This window comes from Mustela nivalis (assembly GCF_964662115.1).
Source record: "Mustela nivalis genome assembly, chromosome: 1".
Taxonomy (NCBI): Eukaryota; Metazoa; Chordata; class Mammalia; order Carnivora; family Mustelidae; genus Mustela; species Mustela nivalis.
This window is the reverse complement of record NC_139020.1, coordinates 126,212,462-126,231,646: the sequence shown is the minus strand read 5'-3', so window position 1 is coordinate 126,231,646 and position 19,185 is coordinate 126,212,462. Positions and strand designations below refer to the sequence as shown.

The 19,185-nt window shown below is 47.4% G+C and overlaps 1 protein-coding gene across 2 annotated transcripts in view; it reads right to left on the bottom strand.

Moving 5' to 3' along the window:
• Nucleotides 1-19,185, bottom strand: part of SLCO2A1 (solute carrier organic anion transporter family member 2A1) — an 80,847-nt gene that overhangs the window by 27,234 nt on the left and 34,428 nt on the right. For both annotated transcript variants that reach the window (XR_014308084.1, XM_082718955.1), the window contains exons 2-3: nt 16,578-16,715; nt 10,700-10,862 (exon numbers count right to left, since the gene is read on the bottom strand). Coding sequence is in view for 1 of the 2 variants with exons in the window: in XM_082718955.1 (XP_082575081.1) it covers nt 10,700-10,862; nt 16,578-16,715 (301 nt within the window). In the remaining variant the exon portion in view is untranslated. The remainder of the gene's footprint in view (nt 1-10,699; nt 10,863-16,577; nt 16,716-19,185) is intronic.

Sequence of the window (19,185 nt, the reverse complement as noted above, 5' to 3'; positions counted from 1 at the left end):
GTTCCCATTTCAAACCTTTGGGCCACAGGAGGTGTCTGGGTACAGCCAATGGTTCTGCTCTACCAGGTGTGGCAAGAAGGGCAGAACGTTCCTCCCTGTGTCCTCCAGGGATCCTCAGGGAGCCCCAGGCCTCCTGAATGAGAGATCAAAGGTTTCTTCAAATCCTAATCCCCAGTGGGAGAGGGGCCCACACTCTGTTTCTGTAGGGCTAGTCCTCACTCCTTAACGGTTTTCCTGGGGTGCCCAAAGCCACTGGAATAGTAACCATATTTTCTTTTCCACCCTGTGTGCTGACTCTCCCAAGGGAACTACCCCCCTGCAACCTCCCACCACACTCAAGGCATACAATCAGCGGGGGGGGGGGGGGGCGGGGGGGCAGGCACTGGAGGAGTGACTCTCCCCAGGGCAGTGGGGTGCAGGATACAACTAGCAGGGTGCAGCTTGCTGCCTAGGGCTGCCCACCCCCCAACCCGGAGCCAAGCAGAGCTGACACCCCGGCCTCACTCCTGAACAGGGGAAATGGCTAAACCAGACTTGGGGGCCTGGCTGGGAGGGGGAGCCACACTCAGGTCCCTACTCAGACCTCAGTTGGAGACTTGGGAGAACAAGGGGTTCTCGTTTCCAGGCTGGCCAAGGAAAACAGATGCTAACAGAGCCTGACAGTCAACTACTCTCAGATCAGCTGCTGGGGCCTTTAGAGAGACCACAGACCTATTGCCATGGAAACGACCAGTTCACCTGAGGAGCCCCAGCTCCTTCCCCGGCCTTCCCCTAATGTAGGTTTCTATTCTTTCCTAGTATGCATTAAAAATGTTGCACATCAAATTTCATTAGGTTTTGCTGTGCTCATCTGTTTAGGGCTATTTTTTCTCAGCTGATTTAATCACCCCCAAGTGTTTTGTGACCCCACCCCCTTGTTATTTTCTCTTCCTTTTCAGGTTAAATAGATCCAACTAGCCAAGTTGAACAACTTCCACCCCAACTGCCCACCTACTCAACCTCCCAACATACACACTTTCCCCTCTGCCCGCATATATACCCCCACATCCACACCCTCACCAACTCCTGCCATACACACTTTTCCCTCTCACATCCACCCCCATCTCAACCCTCCACACGCCTCCCCCACGTTTCTTCCCTTGCACACAGCTCCACTTCCACCCTTCCCACCTCCGCGTACAACCACTTCCCGTCCACACCAGTACAACTTCCCTCACACACACACCTATACACAATTACCCCACAGACACACTCACACTGCCAACCCCCCACGCCAACCCCGGACACCTTCTGAGCATAGCCATCTCACTCCAGCTGGGCGTTCACCACCGAATAGCCCTGAGCTTGTTTGCCAAGAGCAGTTCCCTCAGCGGGAGGACCCTGAGTGGCTCCCACCGTTCAGCGGGGTGGGTTCTGCTCTGGGGGTTGGGGAGCTGATTCTAGGCCGTGTGTGCTGTCCACCGAGGAAGAAACCGTCACTCAGGAGGCTTCTTCTCCTGAAGGCTTCTCATCCTGAGGCTTCCTTTCCTTATGCCTCCTCACCACCCTCCTTCCCAGGGACACCCGTGGGATGAATGAGCAGGGATGAGCTGGCACATTTACGAATAAAGGACTGGAGAGTGACTCCCCTTTCTTCTCTTGCCTGCTTCAAAAATGTAATCCAACCCCCACCTCTTATCTTACAGGAAGCTCCCTGCCTGTGTATATCCATTGTCTGCGTAGTAGTTGACTTCCCTGTGGATGTTCCTTGGGATCTTTCACGGGTTACACCTAGTCCTGCTAGACACTGGTTTCCGAAGACCCTTCTTTTATTTCCTAAGGGAATCGGTGTCACCTTGGCCTGTTTCCCATCCACCAAAACCTCTCTGCGCCTTCCAGAAGTGGTCTTGGAGGCTTGGCTAGGTAACTAGTCTTTTTTTTCTAAAGGCGCCAGGGCACATTTCCGGACCCTTCTGACATTTAGAAAATCTAAACATTCATAAATGTCTGCCTGGCCTTTTTTAAAATTAGCAATTAGTTGTTTTAAAGGTCTCCGTTATTCCCACAATGTTCAGTCCCTCTTTATTTTTTTTCCTAAAATACATAGTTACTCTTCATTTCCCATGTTCATTTCTGGAGTAGCTTTGCTCCAGGGGAGGAAATCAGCAATCAAGACATAATGGGCCTGGGGGTCATTACTTATGCGTAACAGATTTCAAATGTCACAATAAGGGCAGGCAAAGAAAAATTTGCTGGACAGCCAACATGGGCACTTTACTTATACTATTTTGTGTTAATTTTGCCCTCAGAACACCTCCAAAGTGAAGGTATTATGGGTACCATTTTACAGATAAGGAAACTGAAGTTCAGCAAGGTAAAGTAGGAGCTTGCTTAAGGAACCTTGGCAAGTAAATGGCTGAGCTACATTTGAATGTTGAAGTCCGTGCTCCACCCATCATACCAGGCTGCTCCAACTGAGGGTCTGGGAATAGAACAGAAAAGCAGCCCAAGCTTCAACTTAGAGACTCACTGAGGACTCACATATGGAGTGTGCAGCTGGGACTATGTCGAGGGAAGATCCCTGCTCCAGGCCAGAGCAGAAGACCTACAGTGAGGACGAGGGAGAAGCTGCCTTCAGATGGCACCAGGATGCGTGGCCCATCAGCCATGAGCTGTGAGACTCAGCTTGCTACTGGAAGCAGGATGCTTCCTCATTTGGGACCCTAGTTTACCCAGCATAACACATATCTTGTCCCCATTACTGCCGATCATTTTTGTTCAAAGATTTTACTTATTTTTTTGAGAGAGAGAGAGAAAAAGAGAGAGAGAGTGATAGAACATGAGCTGGGGGAGGGGCAGAGGAATGAACAGGCTCCATCCCAGGACTCCAACGTTATGACCTGAACCAAAGTCAGACACTTAACCGACTGAGCCACCCAGGTTCGCCATTCTACTACCATAGGTTATAAACACCAACATTTAACAGGCTAAATTCTGAGCAAGCATCCTCCCACCACTTACAGCCCTGTAGGCAAGTGTCTGTTTCATATGGGGAGGAACTGAGTCTCGGCTGCGGAGGAGGTGGCCCGAGGGAGGGAGTCCCCATTCCCAAGGACTGCCTGACTCCAGAACACCACTCAGGGTGGTACATTTAATAAAACGCATTTGTTCCTGATTGCCTTGCATAATTCAAACCTAAAGTTCCCGTAGGAATACATTTGAAATAGGAGCTGCTTTTCAAACTTTTCCCATGAAGTGAGATTTCTGGTTATTTTCATTCGCACATGTTAGCATAGCACATGCCCATGCTGCACTAGTACCCACTGCACAGGCCCAGATAGAGGCCATGATGTGGCTCCTGGGCCGAAGTCCTCTTCATCCCACCTCCTGACCCCAGGAAGATGCCCTGAAGGTGGCTCAGCCCTAAGCACTTCCAGCTGCGGCTCTGACCCTGGCCAGAGTAAGGGAGACTGCTGTGCCTGTTTGTCCAAATAGAATTTACACAGATGAAATGAGCAACAACACTAAAAAAAGTTAATTTTCCTGGTCTGTGGTTCCTCCCTGCAGGCTGAGAGGCCAGCTGTGGTCCCTGTCCCCGTCCCCTTCAGTTCCCTCTTCGTGGAGTTTGGCTAAGAGAACTGAGGTCAAGGAGGGAATGGCAGAGTGTGTCCCTCCCAGCAGGGAGGATCATGGTGGGCTGAACTCCGGCCAATGGACTATCCCTAACAAGGAGCGGAGTGATTGCTTTCAGAGGCCCGCCCATCTCTGACCACCCTCTGTGGTGGCTGCTCTGTGCGGAGCAAATGCCGTTGGTATGTGGCTCACGCTATGGGCAGCCAATCCACCAACCCACAGTGTGTGATGCCTGGCAGGATGCCCTTCCCTCAGCTTGGCCTCAGTGCCCCAGGCTCCTTGCTGGTTTCATTAACCCAGTCCTCATGCTGCTGAGGAAGGGGTCTAGAGTGAGCTTGGCACGGGGTTGTCTGGATGGAAGCCAGCAATGTCCGACTCTCCTTCAGAGCTGGCCTCAAATCCCTTGTTTAGACTGAGGAGGGAAAAGAGCATGGCAGTACACCTAGATTTGGGTCTATCTTCCTCCTGGACCTACTTGAAGAAGGATTCAGTCTCTACATAGTCCAAATAGATACAAGGCCACAAGACATTCATGAGAAAAGATGAGTTCACTGGTGATTTACATGGTAGATTCCCATGATCAGAACCCAACAGACATTTCATCATTAGACACTGCTACTCTGGCTCCATTCTTTTTCCATTCCAGCTTCCATAACAGAAGACTCACAACCCATAAAGGAATCCCTCTGGGGCACCTGGGTGGCTCGGTTGGTTGAGAATCTGCTTTTGGCTCAGGTCATGATCTTGGGGTCACAGATCAAGTCCCATGTGGGGGTCCTCGCTCAACAGGGAGTCTGCTTCTCTTTCTCCCTCTGCCCATCCCCCAGCTCATGTGTATATTCTCTCTCTCTCAAATAAATAAAGTTTGAAAAAAAAAAAAGGGGGAATCCTTTTTATCATTCTAAGTGATTCAACTCTTGAACCTGACCTCTAGATATGACAAACAACAACAACAACAACACACACACACAAACAAAAAATCCAAGCCCGACATTTAAGTAAATAGGTAAAGAGGAATCAGAATCAGTTATTCCCTTAACACATCCTTTGGTGGCTCATTTATCCTCAGACATCTTTAGATCCAATACAGTGGGCCAAGGATGAGAATTTGTGGACTAGGCCTACCATTGCTGCCCATCACAAAAGCACTGCCACTTCTTACATCCTTCAAAACATGTACAAGTTTATCCCAAGCCAATAAACTATCATAAAATTAGCTCCAAAGCAGCATTGTTCCTGGGGTGCTGAGTGAATGCAAATGCAAAACCACTTTGTAACGCTATTTCCCCAACACAGACCACACAAAATTTCTACACGGGAAAAAAATTCCACTGCAAATGATGCCACAGCCAAACATTATTAAACATATGGGAAATAATCCACCATGAACAAGAGCAAGCAAACACAAAACAGGGGAGGATTCACATTCCCAAAACTTTAGCTAAGGGGAGCCAACTGAAAAAGACTATATAAAATAAATACATTTAAAAGAATTGAAGAGACCAGAGGAAAAATAGGAATCATAAGACAATATAAAAAAATCATAAAATAGGGCAGAGATATTTGAAAAACTAACACAACTTTAGAAATTAACAAAATATATAGAGCCATTAAAATGTACAATGCAGAGTATGAGCTGAATCAGATTAAGAGAGCTGGAGGGAGACTAAGTGAACAGGAAGACGTACATGAGGAAATCACCCAGGAGGCAACTTAGATGAATTAAGCACTTGAAACTATGAAAGATGAGAGACCAGGAGGCCAAACATCAAAAAATATTATGTATAACACATTTTGTAACACATGCATTAATGTATTATATATAATATACTATATATTATATATGTTTACATATATTTTCTGTATTTTTATATCTAATACAGTATATGGATTTTTAGAGGAAAGAATGGAGAAAATAGGGTTATGCAGTATCAGGAACATTTTTGGCTGAGAGTTTTTCAGAACCAAAGGAAAACCTTAATATTCAAAAGAAATAATAGCACATTGAACTTCTAAACAGGTAAGTAAAAATTAACCTATACTGAGACACCATATGGTAGACAAGCAAGACCACAAAGAAGAGAGACAATCTTAGAGTCAACTGGAGAGAAAAAATGGAATTCCCAGAAAGAATGATGTTGAGACTGATGGAGAAGTCCTAATACCAGTAAGAGGAGCCAGAAGAGAGAGGCATGTTACCTTCAAATCACTGAGAGGAAATAACTATGAGTTTAAAACCCTGCTTGCAGCCAAACCATAATTCAAGGACAAGGATTAAACTGACATTTTCAGACACAGACTTAGAGATTTTCTCATTCATGAGCCCACCTGCAAGTAATGCTAATGAATATATTTCAGGAGAAAGGAAATTAAATCAACAAGGGTAGATGAAATGCCAGAAGCAATTGTGAGCAAATAAACCAGTAAACTTGTAGGTAAATACATGTAAGTGATGACTTATTTATAATTAACAGTGACTATAATAATAATGGGTACAAGGGGGAGGTTAAAGACAGGCAGAACAGAAGTACGGGTCAACAAAACATGGAAGATGGAAGAGGACAGTGAGTAGTAAAACATCTCAGCACCCTTACTTTGTTCTGTTGGAGAATAAAGACATTCATTAGCTTTAGGGATTGTGAAGTCATAGGTCAGTGTTAAAATGTAAGGGCAAGGGTGAGGCATACTGTGTTCATGGACTGGCAGACTCCATAAACATGTCCAGTATCTCCAAATTGATCTATGAATTTAATGCAATTCTAAATAAAAATTCCAGAAGCATGTTTTTGGGTAGAGACAAGCTGATTATAAAGTTTTTATGGGGAGGCAAATGAATAAGAATAGATAAAACAATTTTGAAAAAGAAGAAGAAAGTTGGAGGAACCATAGTATCCAATTTTAAGTCTCAACTACAAAGTTGCAGTAATCATGACAGTGTGAGAGTGGGAAAGAACAGACACAGAGACTAATGGAAAAGAACAGAGAGTCTAGAAAAAGACCCACATGAGTATAATCAATTGATTTTTAATAATGATGTAAAAATATTAAGTGGAGAAAAGGTAGTCTTTTATTTTTTTAGATTTGATTTATTTATTTGAGAGAGAGAGCACAAGCAGAGGGGACACCAGGCAGAGGGAGAAGCAGGCTCCTGCCTGAGTAGGGAGCCCAATGCAGGGCTTGATCCCAGGACCCTGGGATCATGACCTAAGCAGAAGGCGGACGCTTAACTGACTGAGCCACCCAGGTACCCCAAAAGATAATCTTTTCGGTGAATGATGCTAAAACAATTTAACATCCATATGCAATAAGAAGAAAAAGAATCTTATAGAAAATTAACTCAAGTTAATCATAGATCTAAATTTAAGTGGGAAGCTATAAAATTTAAGGAAAAAAAAAACATGCATAGGAGAAAATCTTCCTGACCTGGAACTAATCAGAGTTCTTAAATGTGCACCAAAAGCATGATCTATTAAAGAAAAAAGATTTATAAGTTGTATTTCATCAAAATGAAAAACCTTTGCTTTGCAAATGACAGTTTTAAAAGAATACAAAAGATAAGCTAAGATCTGGGAGAAAATATTTGCAAATCTTCTACCCAATAAAGAGTTTGTATCCAGAATTTATAAAGAACACTGAAACTGAGCAAGAAAACAGATAATCCAATTACAAAATGGACAGAAGGCTTGAACAGACACCTTCCCAAAGAGAACACATGCATGACAAATAAACACATGAAAAGATGTTCAACATCATAAACTTATATTTATAAAAGACACCCCCAGACACAAATATTTATAGCAGCTCTACTTGTACTTGGTACAAACTGGAAACAATTCAAAAGTCTTTCAATGGATGAAAAGGTGAACTGTGGTATATCCATACAACAGAATACTATTTGGCAATAAAAATGAACTACTGATACATGCACCAACTTCAGTGAATTTCAAAGGCCTATGGCCCCGGGAAGAATCCAGTCTCAAGATGTTACCTGCCTGATGTTGCCATTTCTATGTCATTCTCAAAGCTACAAAACCATAGTGATGGAAATGGGCTAGTGGTTGAGGTGGTTGGGGAGAGTGTGACCATGCAGGAATAGCACGATGGACGTGTTGGAGCAATGGATCTGCTCTGTATTCTGATTGTGGTGGCTACCCAAATTTATAAATGTGTTCAAATTTATAGAACAGTGTGTCATGCCCCCCCCAAAGTCAATCTTACTCTCCAATAATTTTTAACTAATAATGTATAACTTCTAAACCTGTAGAAGAAAAAAAGATAAGGCTAAAGAAATAAGACACAGGGGTGCCTGGGTGGCTCAGTGGGTTAAGCCTCTGCCTGCAGCTCAGGTCATGATCTCAGGGTCCTGAGATCACTGCATATCAGTATGTTTTTCTTCTTTCTAGTGTTATGTCTTATTTCTTTTTTTTTTTAAGATTTTATTTATTTATTTGACAGAAAGAGAGATCACAAGTAGGCAGAGAGGCAGGCAGGGAGAGGAGGGGAAGCAGGCTCCCTGCTGAACAGAGAGCCAGATGTGGATCCCAGGACCCTGAGGCCATGACCTGAGCTGTAGGCAGAGGCTTAACCCACTGAGCCATCCAGGCGCCCCTCCCTTCATCACTTTTTTATTTCAACAGTTATATTTTTTGTTTCTAGATGTACCAGTTCAAATAATTTTTCTTTTTATTTCTGATAATTTCGTTTTCTATGCTTTAACTCTGATTGCAGACTTCAATTTGTACAGAAAAGTAAATCCCTCACAGGCAGCTCTTCTCAACGGATCAGACAGCTTCAACCTCCCTCGAGTTTTTTGTTCCTCTCGACACTCAGGCATTGTGGTTTATATTTTTCTGAGTGCTGTTATCTGCACTTTTAATTCTTAAAAATTTTTTTAACTTAAATTCAATTTAGTTAACATATTATTATTAATATGTATTATTATTTTCAAGGGTAGAGTTTAATGGTTCATCAGTTGCATATAAAAGCCCATGCTCATCACATCACATGCCCTCCTTAATACGCATCACCCAGTTACCCCAGCCCCTACCCATCTCACCTCCAGCAACCTGCAGTTTGCTTCCTAGAGTTAAGAATCTCTTAAGGTTTGCCTCCTTCTCTGTTTTTATCTTATTTTATTTTCCCTTCTCTTCCCCTATGTTCACCTGTTTTGTTTCTTAAACTCTACATATGAGTGAAATCATATAGTATATATCTTTCTCTGACTGACTTGTTTTGTTCAGCATAATGCCCTTGTCTCAGTTCTTTTTTTAAAAAAAGAGGTGTCTGGCAGCCTAAGTGTCCATGGACAGGTACCGGGTACATAAAATGTACTGTAGCCATACAATGGCTTATTATTCAGCCACAAAGAAATGAAGTTCTTGATACATGTTACAATACAGATGAACTTTGAAAACATGATGCAAAATAGAATAAGCTAGATACAAAAGGACATATATTGTAGGATTCACTTACATGAAATATCTAGAATGGGCAAACTCACAGAAAGAAAATTAGAAATAACCAGATGCTGGGGAGAGAGAGGAGTGGAGTTACTGCTTAATGGGTACAGTATCTGTTTGGAATTGATGAAAAAAAATTGGAAATAGCGGTGATAGTTACAGAGTATTGTGAATATAATTAATGCCACTAAATGTATACTTCCTAGTTAAGATGGCAATTTTTATGTTTTCTTTTTAAGATTGTATTTATTTCAGACAGAGAGAGAGAGAGCACGTGTCGGGAGAAAGTGTAGAGGCAGAAGTGGACTCCTCACTGAGCAGGGAGCCCAACATGGACTTATTCCCAAGACTCTAGGATCATGACCTGAACCAAAGTCAGATGCTTAACTGACTGAGCCACCCAGGTGTCCCAACATTTATACTTTATATATACTATATATACTTAACCACAATTAAAAAAATAACATGAGAGGGTCTCCTGGGTGACTTAGTAGGTTAAGCCTCTGACTTAATCTCAGTTAGGTCTTGATCTCAGGGTCATGAGTTCAAGCCCTATGGTGTGAAGCCTACTTGAAAACACAGACACACAGACACAGACACAGACACACACACACACACACACTCACACACACCCCCCAAAACCATAATATACCAAAACCCTGGGCTGTATACCCTAAATGGGTGAGCTGTATGGTGTGTGAATTACGTCTCAATAAAGCTGTTAAAAGAAAAAAGTGGAAAGAAGAAAAGAGGCATCTGAAGGAAAACTGATAAATCTTAATGATCAGTATGTTTAAGTGTTTGTTGTATTATTTTCTTTACTTGGCTATATTTTGATTTTTTCGTATTAAAAAATAAAATATTTTTTCAAAGGAAAGGGAACCCTTACCAGGCAATTTCATGTTACTTAATTTCTTGTTTATTACCTAGGTAAAATCCTCATACATGTCTGCCTCCCACAGGGCGTATCACTAAGAATCAGAGACTGTGTTACAGAAGGGGCTACTTGTTCAAGAATCGGGAGACCTGGGTCTGTCTCTCCCTAACTGACTGGCACCCTTGGGAAAGTTACTGAACAGCTTTGAGTGCCAAGTTCTCATCTCCGACCTTTTCTTTCCCTTTCGCAGGTGTCCAGGAGAATCAAATCAGATCACAGTGTAAGTGTATTGTAACCTAAAGAATGACGGACGAACATACAAATGTCAGGAAGTATTAAACACATGATTGAACATGCAGAAAATCCACAGATCTCATCGTGGGCAAAGCTTTGACCCTTTGCCAAGCCCATCACAGGCACTGCTCGAAAGCATCCCCACTTGTGAGCACTGGATCATTCCTTGCAGGAAGTAGAGGAAAGTATGAGGAATCATGGGGGAGGCAAGCCACCTGCTGTACGCTGTGACCTCAGCAAGTCAGGGCTGCTCCAAATCTCTGCATAATTCTGTACGTTTTCACTTTCAGGTGTGCTTTGGGGAGAAGCAAAACAATAAAAGCCACGGACTCTTTCTGGTGGGAGAGGACAGCATGGCCCTAGAGTGATACTCACTCCCCAGAAGCATCCCCACCAACTTTGTCAAGATGCCCACTCCTTCCTCATTCCCTTGAAGCAGGGGTTGGGGGCCACTCACCAACGCTGGCCGCAGTGTACTGATAAGGCTCTGAGAGGAAGTGTGGGAGGGTGAGGACGAAGGCACCTGAGGCTAGGAGGAGACCCCCAATGCCGATCAGCCGTGGACGGTGCACCCGGCTGCCAAAGTAGCTGACAAAGATGATGAGGATGGCGTTGCTGATCTGCAGAGAAAGCAGAGGGGCCGGGTGAGGCCTGAGCCTTTGTGGCTACTCACACACAGAGAAGACTTGATTGTAGCTGGCCCAGGAAAAGCAGGGATGCAAGAGGCCACCTTGTGTCAGCCTCACCCAGAGAGCCCTACAGTGGGCCCAGGATATGCTGAGTCAGCTCTCCCCTACCGTCAGAATCCCTTCCAGCCTCAGCCTCTTGGACTAGACAAAGGAAAGTACCTAGGGACCATGAAAACCTCATTGCCTAAATTTCAACCATCTTAGGCCCCAAACTCTTGGGGCAAAGTCCCAGGAAGCTTCCAGTTCCAGCTGGCTCCTAGGAATAGTACACACTGACTAAATGCCCTAGGGACACTGGCTGAGTAATCAGAAAAACCACCAAGCAACATGTACTGTCTCATTTCCTGATGCAACAACTCTCTTTTTGTGACAACAGTGGGACTCAGAATAGTGGGTAACTTGCCCTGGCTATGAGGTTAGGGACTACCCGAGTTTAAAGTAGCCAGTCTTAACTGGACTGGTCTACTGCCTCTTGGAGAAGCGGGTTTCTGCCCCATAGCTCTGCTACTGACTTGGCCCTGGCCCTTCTTGGGCTTACTTCCACTCCTGTCAGTGAGGGAGGAGGACTAAGACACCCCAAGCTCCTTCCTAGCTCTAAACATCAGAAACTCCACGTTCTTGGCGCTCCCTGGAATGTGTGGTCTCCGAGCCCCACCTGAGCCAGGGAAGGGAAGGGAAGACTCGGCTTAAGGAGCAAAGTCTTAAATGATAAAACCAGGTGTGGGCAGATCTTCTGACTACAACTCTGTCCAAAGAGATGATCCTCCGGCCCAGAACGTAAGCTCCTCTGGACTGGAGGGGCCCTGAATGTCAGTACCCACAGCCCTGCCCCATGCACACCACGGTCTCCTTCTGGCTAGAAAAGCAGGTGCCCCTGTCTCAGGAAATAGGAGCCAGAGTCTTGGTATGTGGCTCTTACCAAGATCACCAACTGGCCACATCTTAGTTTTCTTGCTTACCCTTTCAGCACCATGTGATTCAGAGAACCATTCCTTCCTGAAACATTTCCTTCACTGAGTTTCCTAGGCAGCACCTTCTCCTAGTTTTCTTCCCCTGGCAGTTCCTTCTTCCTTTCCTTGGCTGGTTCCTCCTTGCCTCCCTGAACTCTCAGCTCTCCCAGCTCAGGCCCTGAACCTCCGCTCTTGTCTTGGTGAACTCATCTGGTCCCATGGCTTTCCATGTTCTGTGTGTGCTCCTAATTCTCACAGGCTTAGCACACCCAAACCTCATGCCTCCTCACCGACCTGAAAACCTGGGCTCCCACCCCAGTCCTCTTCATCTCCATAAACGGCATCTGCATCCTACCAATGGCTCAACAAAACACCTGAGCGTCATCCCTGACAGCTCAGTCATCAGCCACATACCGCCGTCAGCTCGTCCACTGAATGGACCTTCAATGACCACCTAGACGCTGCTTCTCTCCACCTTTCTCCCTACCTCCTGGTCTGAGCCACTGCCGTCTCCTCCCTGAACTTCTCACAGCGGCCTCCTCCCTGGGCCCCCTGCCTCCACTCTTGCCTCCCTGCAGCCTATTCTCCACCCAGAAGCCAGAGTGGTCCTGCTGACACATCAAGCCACTTTCCCTCGTTCAAACCCCAAACAGTAAAGGCAAAATCTGCCCCAGAGCCTCCACAGCCCTACGGAGCCAGTTCCCCTGCCCCATGAAGGCTCTGATCTGCTCTCCTCTGTCCCTCCCCTTCACTCCGCCCCAGCTGCTCTCTGCCTCCAGCTGCTCTCCTAGCTGCACACATGCACCCTCCTCAGGGCCTTTGTACTTGCTGCCCCCTTCTCTTACTTGTCCACAGGGCTCCCGGACATCTAACCTACTTTAGACCTATGCTCAGATGGAAACTTCTCATGAAGGGCCTCTCTGAAAAATGAGGGGGTGGTGGTGGATGAAATGGGTGAAGGTCCTCAAAAGGTACAAAATACCAGTTATAAAAGAAGTAAGTACTGGGATGTGATGTCCATCATGGTGACAACAGTTAATAACACTATCCTCTTTATTGGAAAGTGGCCAAGAGAGTAGATCTTAAAAATTCTCATCAGGGGCGCCTGGGTGGCTCAGTGGGTTAAGCTGCTGCCTTCGGCTCAGGTCATGAACAGGGTCCTCGGATCGAGTCCCGCATCGGGCTCTCTGCTCAGCGGGGAGCCTGCTTCCCTCTCTCTCTCTACCTGCCTCTCCATCTACTTGTGATTTCTCTCTGTCAAATAAATAAATAAAACCTTTAAAAAAAAATTCTCATCAGAAGAAAGAAAGCTGTAACTACATGAGGTGCTGGATGTTAACTAGACTCATTGTGGAGATCATTTTGCAATATATACCAAGGTCCAATCGTTATGTTGTATACCTGAAAATAATATAATATTGAATGTCAATTATATCTCAATAAAAAGAAGGTAAGTATAACTTATCTTTATAATAATTAAATATCACTTATAATTTAAGTTATATTTAAATATGTTTATAATTTAAGTTCTATTTAAATATTTTTATAATTTAAATAGTTATTTCAAATATAGCCACCATTGCCCTCCGTGACTTTATTTTTCTTCATGGCACTTGTAGTCTGATCTACCAAGTTTTATTTATTTCTATATAAAAAAGTTACATTTATCACTAGAATGATATATGAGGAGAGGGTTCTGTCTGTTCATTCCTGCCTCCCTGTGCCTAGAGCAGTGTTTGACACATAGTTGGTGCTTTTGAAATATTTATTGAATAAGTGAATGAATGAACAAATGATAGGCTTTTTCAAGAGGACACAGTTGCTCGGAAGACCCCTCCTTTGTCACCAAGAGTAAGACTTTTTATAAAACACAAAGAAAGGGGGAGTGAAGGCATGTGGGGGGAGGGGAGTAACCCAGCCTGATCCAGGGGGTTGCTCCAGCCCCTGGCCAGATATCACTCTAGGAGATTCTGAAACGCATCCTGGAAGCAAAGCATTATTCTTAAGCTTCTTAGATTTTATCTCTCCATGTTCTTATTTCTCTATCATTTTTTAAAGACATGATTGTGTCAGACTATACCAGCTAAGCTAACTGAAGCTGACTTTAAAAGGTCTGGGTAAGGGATGGCAGGGTGCCCCAAAGGGGGAGGAAGACCTGGGTAACCCAGGCCCCACCCAACTGGATTGGCCCTTCCAGCACTCCCAGGCCGTGTGCTCGTTTCTCAGCGGGAAGTAGGACCTCCACAGCTGTTATGGTGGATGCTGGCTTAAGTCCTTGGTCCCCAAACTTTTCTTCAGCAGTGGAGTCCCTTTGCAAAAACAGTTTTAACATAACATAGCGTAGCATAACATAACATAACATAACATAACATAACATAACATAACATAACATAACATAACATAAACATAACATAACAAACATATATTATGTTATATGATACAATGTAATATAATATGGTATGACACAATATAATATATCATTATTCAATATAATATATCATTGTTCTAGCTGAGGAGAGGAGGGCCTCTATAGTCCATGCCTCAGCCTCTCAGCCCCTCTACAACCCAAGCTCCATTGTAACACATCCCTGTCCATCAGTGTCCCCAATCCAGGGGCCCCAGGCAAAATCCAGGTGGGAGACATTAAGGATGGGGCCTCAAGGGCTCCCTCCGATTTTGTCTGCTCTGGCCTGGCCTTTAGCAGTGGGCAGGAGAAGCAGCTGCTTCACTGGGCAAGATGCCTGTGTCTTTTTGCATCAGCCATCTCCTCATCCTGCTGCTGGCCCTTTGTACCCAGCCCTCCTCTCCCCTTCACTCACCCATCAGCCTGGAAAGCTCTGAGACTGGGCAGCAGCCTGATTCTAATATGATACTGATTAGCAGTGTGCTTAGAACACCATGTTGAGAAGAGTCAGAACCTGGACTCAGCTGGAAAGACGACTGTGGTTGATTAGTGACACCTGCCAGGGATAGGACTGCAGTGACCCAAATATTAGAGATTCTGTCTCCCCTCCATGAGTGAGGACGATGTGTGCCAGGGGCATTATTAAAGTCATAGGCCAGCCCAAGGAGGGGCAGTCCGTGGAGGAGTACCAGGTCCCTGTGCTGTGGTCCGCATTGTGCCGGAGCTGGCCAAGTGGCAGGAGCACAGCGTATGTGGGGGCATCACCAGGAAGCCGAGACACGGATGCACAGACAGAGACACACGTGTATATACACACACACTAAAACATATAAACATAGACAAAAAGCAGTGGCTCTAGGAGGGAGCTCAGAGGAAAGGGCTTGAGGCCAGCAGGAGTGACTGATGGGCCACAGGGCTGCAGCTGGGCAAGTACCTGCATGTCCCAGGTGCAGAGACAACCCATGTTGGGGGGTGCGTACCGAGATTCTGGCCATGTGTTTGGGGCAGAGCAGGGCTGTGGACAAGGGAGTGAGGAGGACTGGTAGAAGCAGTGGTTTGGGGTTCAGAGGGGGGGCCTTAGCATGGGGGCCATCAGCCAGACCTGGGCTCAGACCCTGGCTGCCCTGTATGTGTGGCTGTGGCCAGCCTCGATGGGGCAATCAGGCTTTAGCTGTAAGATTCTTCATCTAGAACCACGGCTAGGCAGAGATGTCCCCACTCCTAGGACCTCGAGGGGGATCTGGCCCAGGGCAGGGGCTCCTGAGGGCACTGTGTGTAGGCCACTGAGAGTGAAGGAGTAAAGGGCAAAGGCGTATTTCCAGCTGGGAGCAGGACTGGGGATGGGGAAATAGAAAGGGGCCACCTAGAAGGCCCCCCCCCCACATTTTTTTTATGGCTCTGTCTTAGAAGCTGGCCTGGTGGAGGCCGGGCTTTAAATTATATCAACCTGAATTTCACTAAGATGGAATTCTGCTCTGGGAGGGAGAGGCTGTGCCTCCATCCCAAAAGAGTGGGCCTTGTGGAAAGAGAAGAGAGAAGCTAGGCCAGGGAGACACATTGCTTCACGTGGAACGACCAGGTTACAGACACAACAGAGGGGGCTCTCCTCTGCCTCTTCCTCCCTGGTTTCCAGTGACTCCCAGCTGACCCTGCCCTCTGACCCCCCACTCCTGATCTCTGGGGCCACCCCATCTTCCTCTAACTCTGACATGCGGTCACTGAGGGACAGTGTGAAATCCCCGTTGCTGGGATGTCACAGAGAGCTGACCTTGTTTGGAAGTCAAGGCCACTGCGGGGCTCTGGCTTCTGTGATCCTCCTAAGAGAGGAGCTACGGGGCTCAGGGCTGCTTCTCCACCCGCACGCCTAAGACTCATCTACCCGTGGACCACGGATGAGCAGAGGCCACATAACCTTGTGCGTGGTCACAGAACTCAATGAGATAGACGCAGAGCTGGGAGGCAGACGGCCCAACACAGCCGGGGCAAGCCACGGCACACGCTCAGCCCCAGTGCCCCCATCTGTCGGGTGGGGCGAGGAGAGCACTTGCTCACAGGGCTGCAGTAACTGGGCTCCAGAGTCCGGCGCTGCCAGAGGCTCTTTGCTCAGTGCCCAGGGCAGGGAAACCTCAGGAAATGCAGCGGCCACCACACTGGCCCCATCTAGCAGTCCCTATTCCCCATGTGTACCTCCCAGCTCCCCATTCCCCTGCCCCTCCCAGAGCCCCCAGCTGAACTCTGGATCGGGGTGGGGGTGTACAAGTGGGGTCTGAGGGACCAGAACCTCCTGCTTACCTCATTCAAGCTGGAAATGAGCCCCGAGGAGGAACTGGAGAGCCCGAAGCGCTTCTCGATGGTGGTGAGGCAGCTCTTGAAGTAGGCGCTGTAGAGGAGCTGGCAGAGCTGCAGAAGGCCATGGCAGAGCACGAACACCTGTGGGAGGAGATACGGGCTGCTGAGTCCTCCAGATAGCCAGCCCCGGCCACAACCTTGGCCTTCTACTGTGGGACCTCGGAGCAGGGAGGCTAGAAGTCTGGCCTATTTCCTCACCTGTTACGTGGGAACACTCCCATCATGGGATGGTCTTGAGGGTGAAACAGTATCAGGGTTACACCCGTGATTTATACCCCACTCCAAGGACTGGCCCAGTGCCGTCCACCATTCCCTTCATTCCTGCCATTCACATCCGGTCAGCATAAACGGCCTAGCAGGACCACGGTGCTGGAGAAGCACCCCCAAGGCAGGGGCCTGACTCACCAGCCCCACATCCAGGGGCACTTAGCACTGAGGAGTGCCTTCACTGCACTGCCGAGCCCAGCGGGCACTGCTTTGCCCTCCCTCCAATGTCCTGGGTGGCCTGGAAGTGACGCTCCAGCCAGTGCAGCTCACTCCCAGGGGCACAATAAGCCGTGGGTCACATTGCTTCACTCCTCTTGACCTGTCCTCCATTCCCCTCTCCAGCATCAGCACCCATTCTCTGAGGCTCACCTCTAATTCACCGTGATGGTGCAAACTACCCGGTTCGAATGGCTACCCCCCCCAGTCCACCTCTCATCTGGGGTGTCTGTGGTTGTGCTTGCTTCTCTTGCATGGATGATAGGGGTCCCAGGAAGGCCCCAGGCCATTGTCCCTGCATCCCACCCGACCCCATAAGCCTGTCCCTGTGGGTCTGAGTGAATGTGAATGTGAGTTTTGGGTTGATGGGACAGATACACAGCTGCGAGGGTGGACAGCAGTTTGTAGCATCTGGAGTTGGCTCCAGGCTGAGCTCTGGGATTTCCTGGGTTCTAGGCTGGTGTGCTGGGCCAAAGCAAGCTCAGAGCCAGGAGCCCCATATCCCTGAGCTCCCCTGTGAGGTACCCCTTTCTGGAGACTGCACTTTTCCTTCAGGGAAGGGTGGGGTGCCCTTACGTTTCATGGCCTGCCAATGTTCTTCTCTTAATTGAAGGCCTGGCATCTTAGGACAGCTATTGGGGCTCCACCTTCATTTCCGTTTCCTTGCACAGCTGAGCCCACCCCGTGTGCAGGGGCCTCTCTCCAGGCTATGGGATCAGAGCTGACTTTCCCTCTCCTACCTGCCAGGGCAGAGCCTTTGTGAGGCCAGCCTGGGGCTTCTGACGGCCCAGCACTGGCTGCCTGCCCATGCATCAGGCTCACAGTTTCCAAATCCAAGGAGGCCGTTACACCCACAAAACCACATGCCTCTCCCGACTGCCTCCTGCCTGAGCCCGCAGCCACCTAGCTCCTCACCAGGGACAGAAGGAAGCCTGCCCATCTGCAGGGGGAGGGAGCACTCCCTCCCTGCCTCTCTAGGGAGCCTTTGCTCTGCTTCCCCTCATATATTGGCATTCTTGAGATTTTATGATAAAGGTGTTTTTGAAAACTAGTCCCCTGTCTTTTACAAACAGGGAAACTGAAGTCCAGAGAGGGGGATCCCACGTGCCTGCCCAGCATCCTGCACACAGTCAGCCCTCTGGGCTTAGAGGCCAGGCACTGGAGATGCCTGGGTGGACCAGTCTGGGGCTGCCTCTTACTCCACCGAGCTCCCTTAGCCATTTCCCACCCTCTTGGGCCCCAGATTTCCCTGTGAGGTAATTGGGCTAAATTGGTGGCTCTTATCTCAGTTTTGATCCATAATCACCTGGTGGGAGGTGGTGGTGTCTTTGAAATCTAGAAGTCAAACCCAGGCCTCCGAATCAAAATTAGGGGAAGCCCCCTGATTTCTCGCCAGCGCCTGTCCTACTGGCCCTGTGCTATGCGAGCAGGTCCTGCCTCATCCTCAACCCACCTCTCTCCCTGGATTACTGCAGCCATCTCTCATTGGCATCCTGTCTGCCCCCTTAAAACCCTGCATCCCACCATCCCAGAGACAGCTTTCTCAAACTCAAATGCAAGCAGGCTGTCCCTCAATTAACATTGCTCACTGCCCCCTGCCCCCATTCCCTATAAGATAAAAACTCATGCCTTTGGTACGGTATTGAAGAAGCTACAGATCCTAGACCTTGTCTGTCTCCAGCTCCATGCCTTGCTGTGGCTGTGTTTCACGAAGACTGGCTACACCTGTATTTCCTGTCCTACATGCATCTCTTCCAGTGTGACAATGACATTCCTTCATCAAGAGGTGGGGTCTCTGTTCCCTCGCCTTCAATCAGGGCTGATCTTAGTTGCCTGCTTCTAATGAAGAGAATGAAGCAGAAGTGACGCTGTGTGACCTCTGAAGCTAAGTCCTGATCGAGGATCCATCTGGCTCCGTCTCTCTTGGGACCCTTAGAAGCCAGACATCACAACGTAAGGAAGCCCAATCTCCCCTGCTCGTGGAGCAGTCACATGTCGCTGTTCCCACCAACTCCAGCTAAAGTTTCGGTCTGCAACCAGCATCTGCTGCCAGACGTGTTACTGAAAG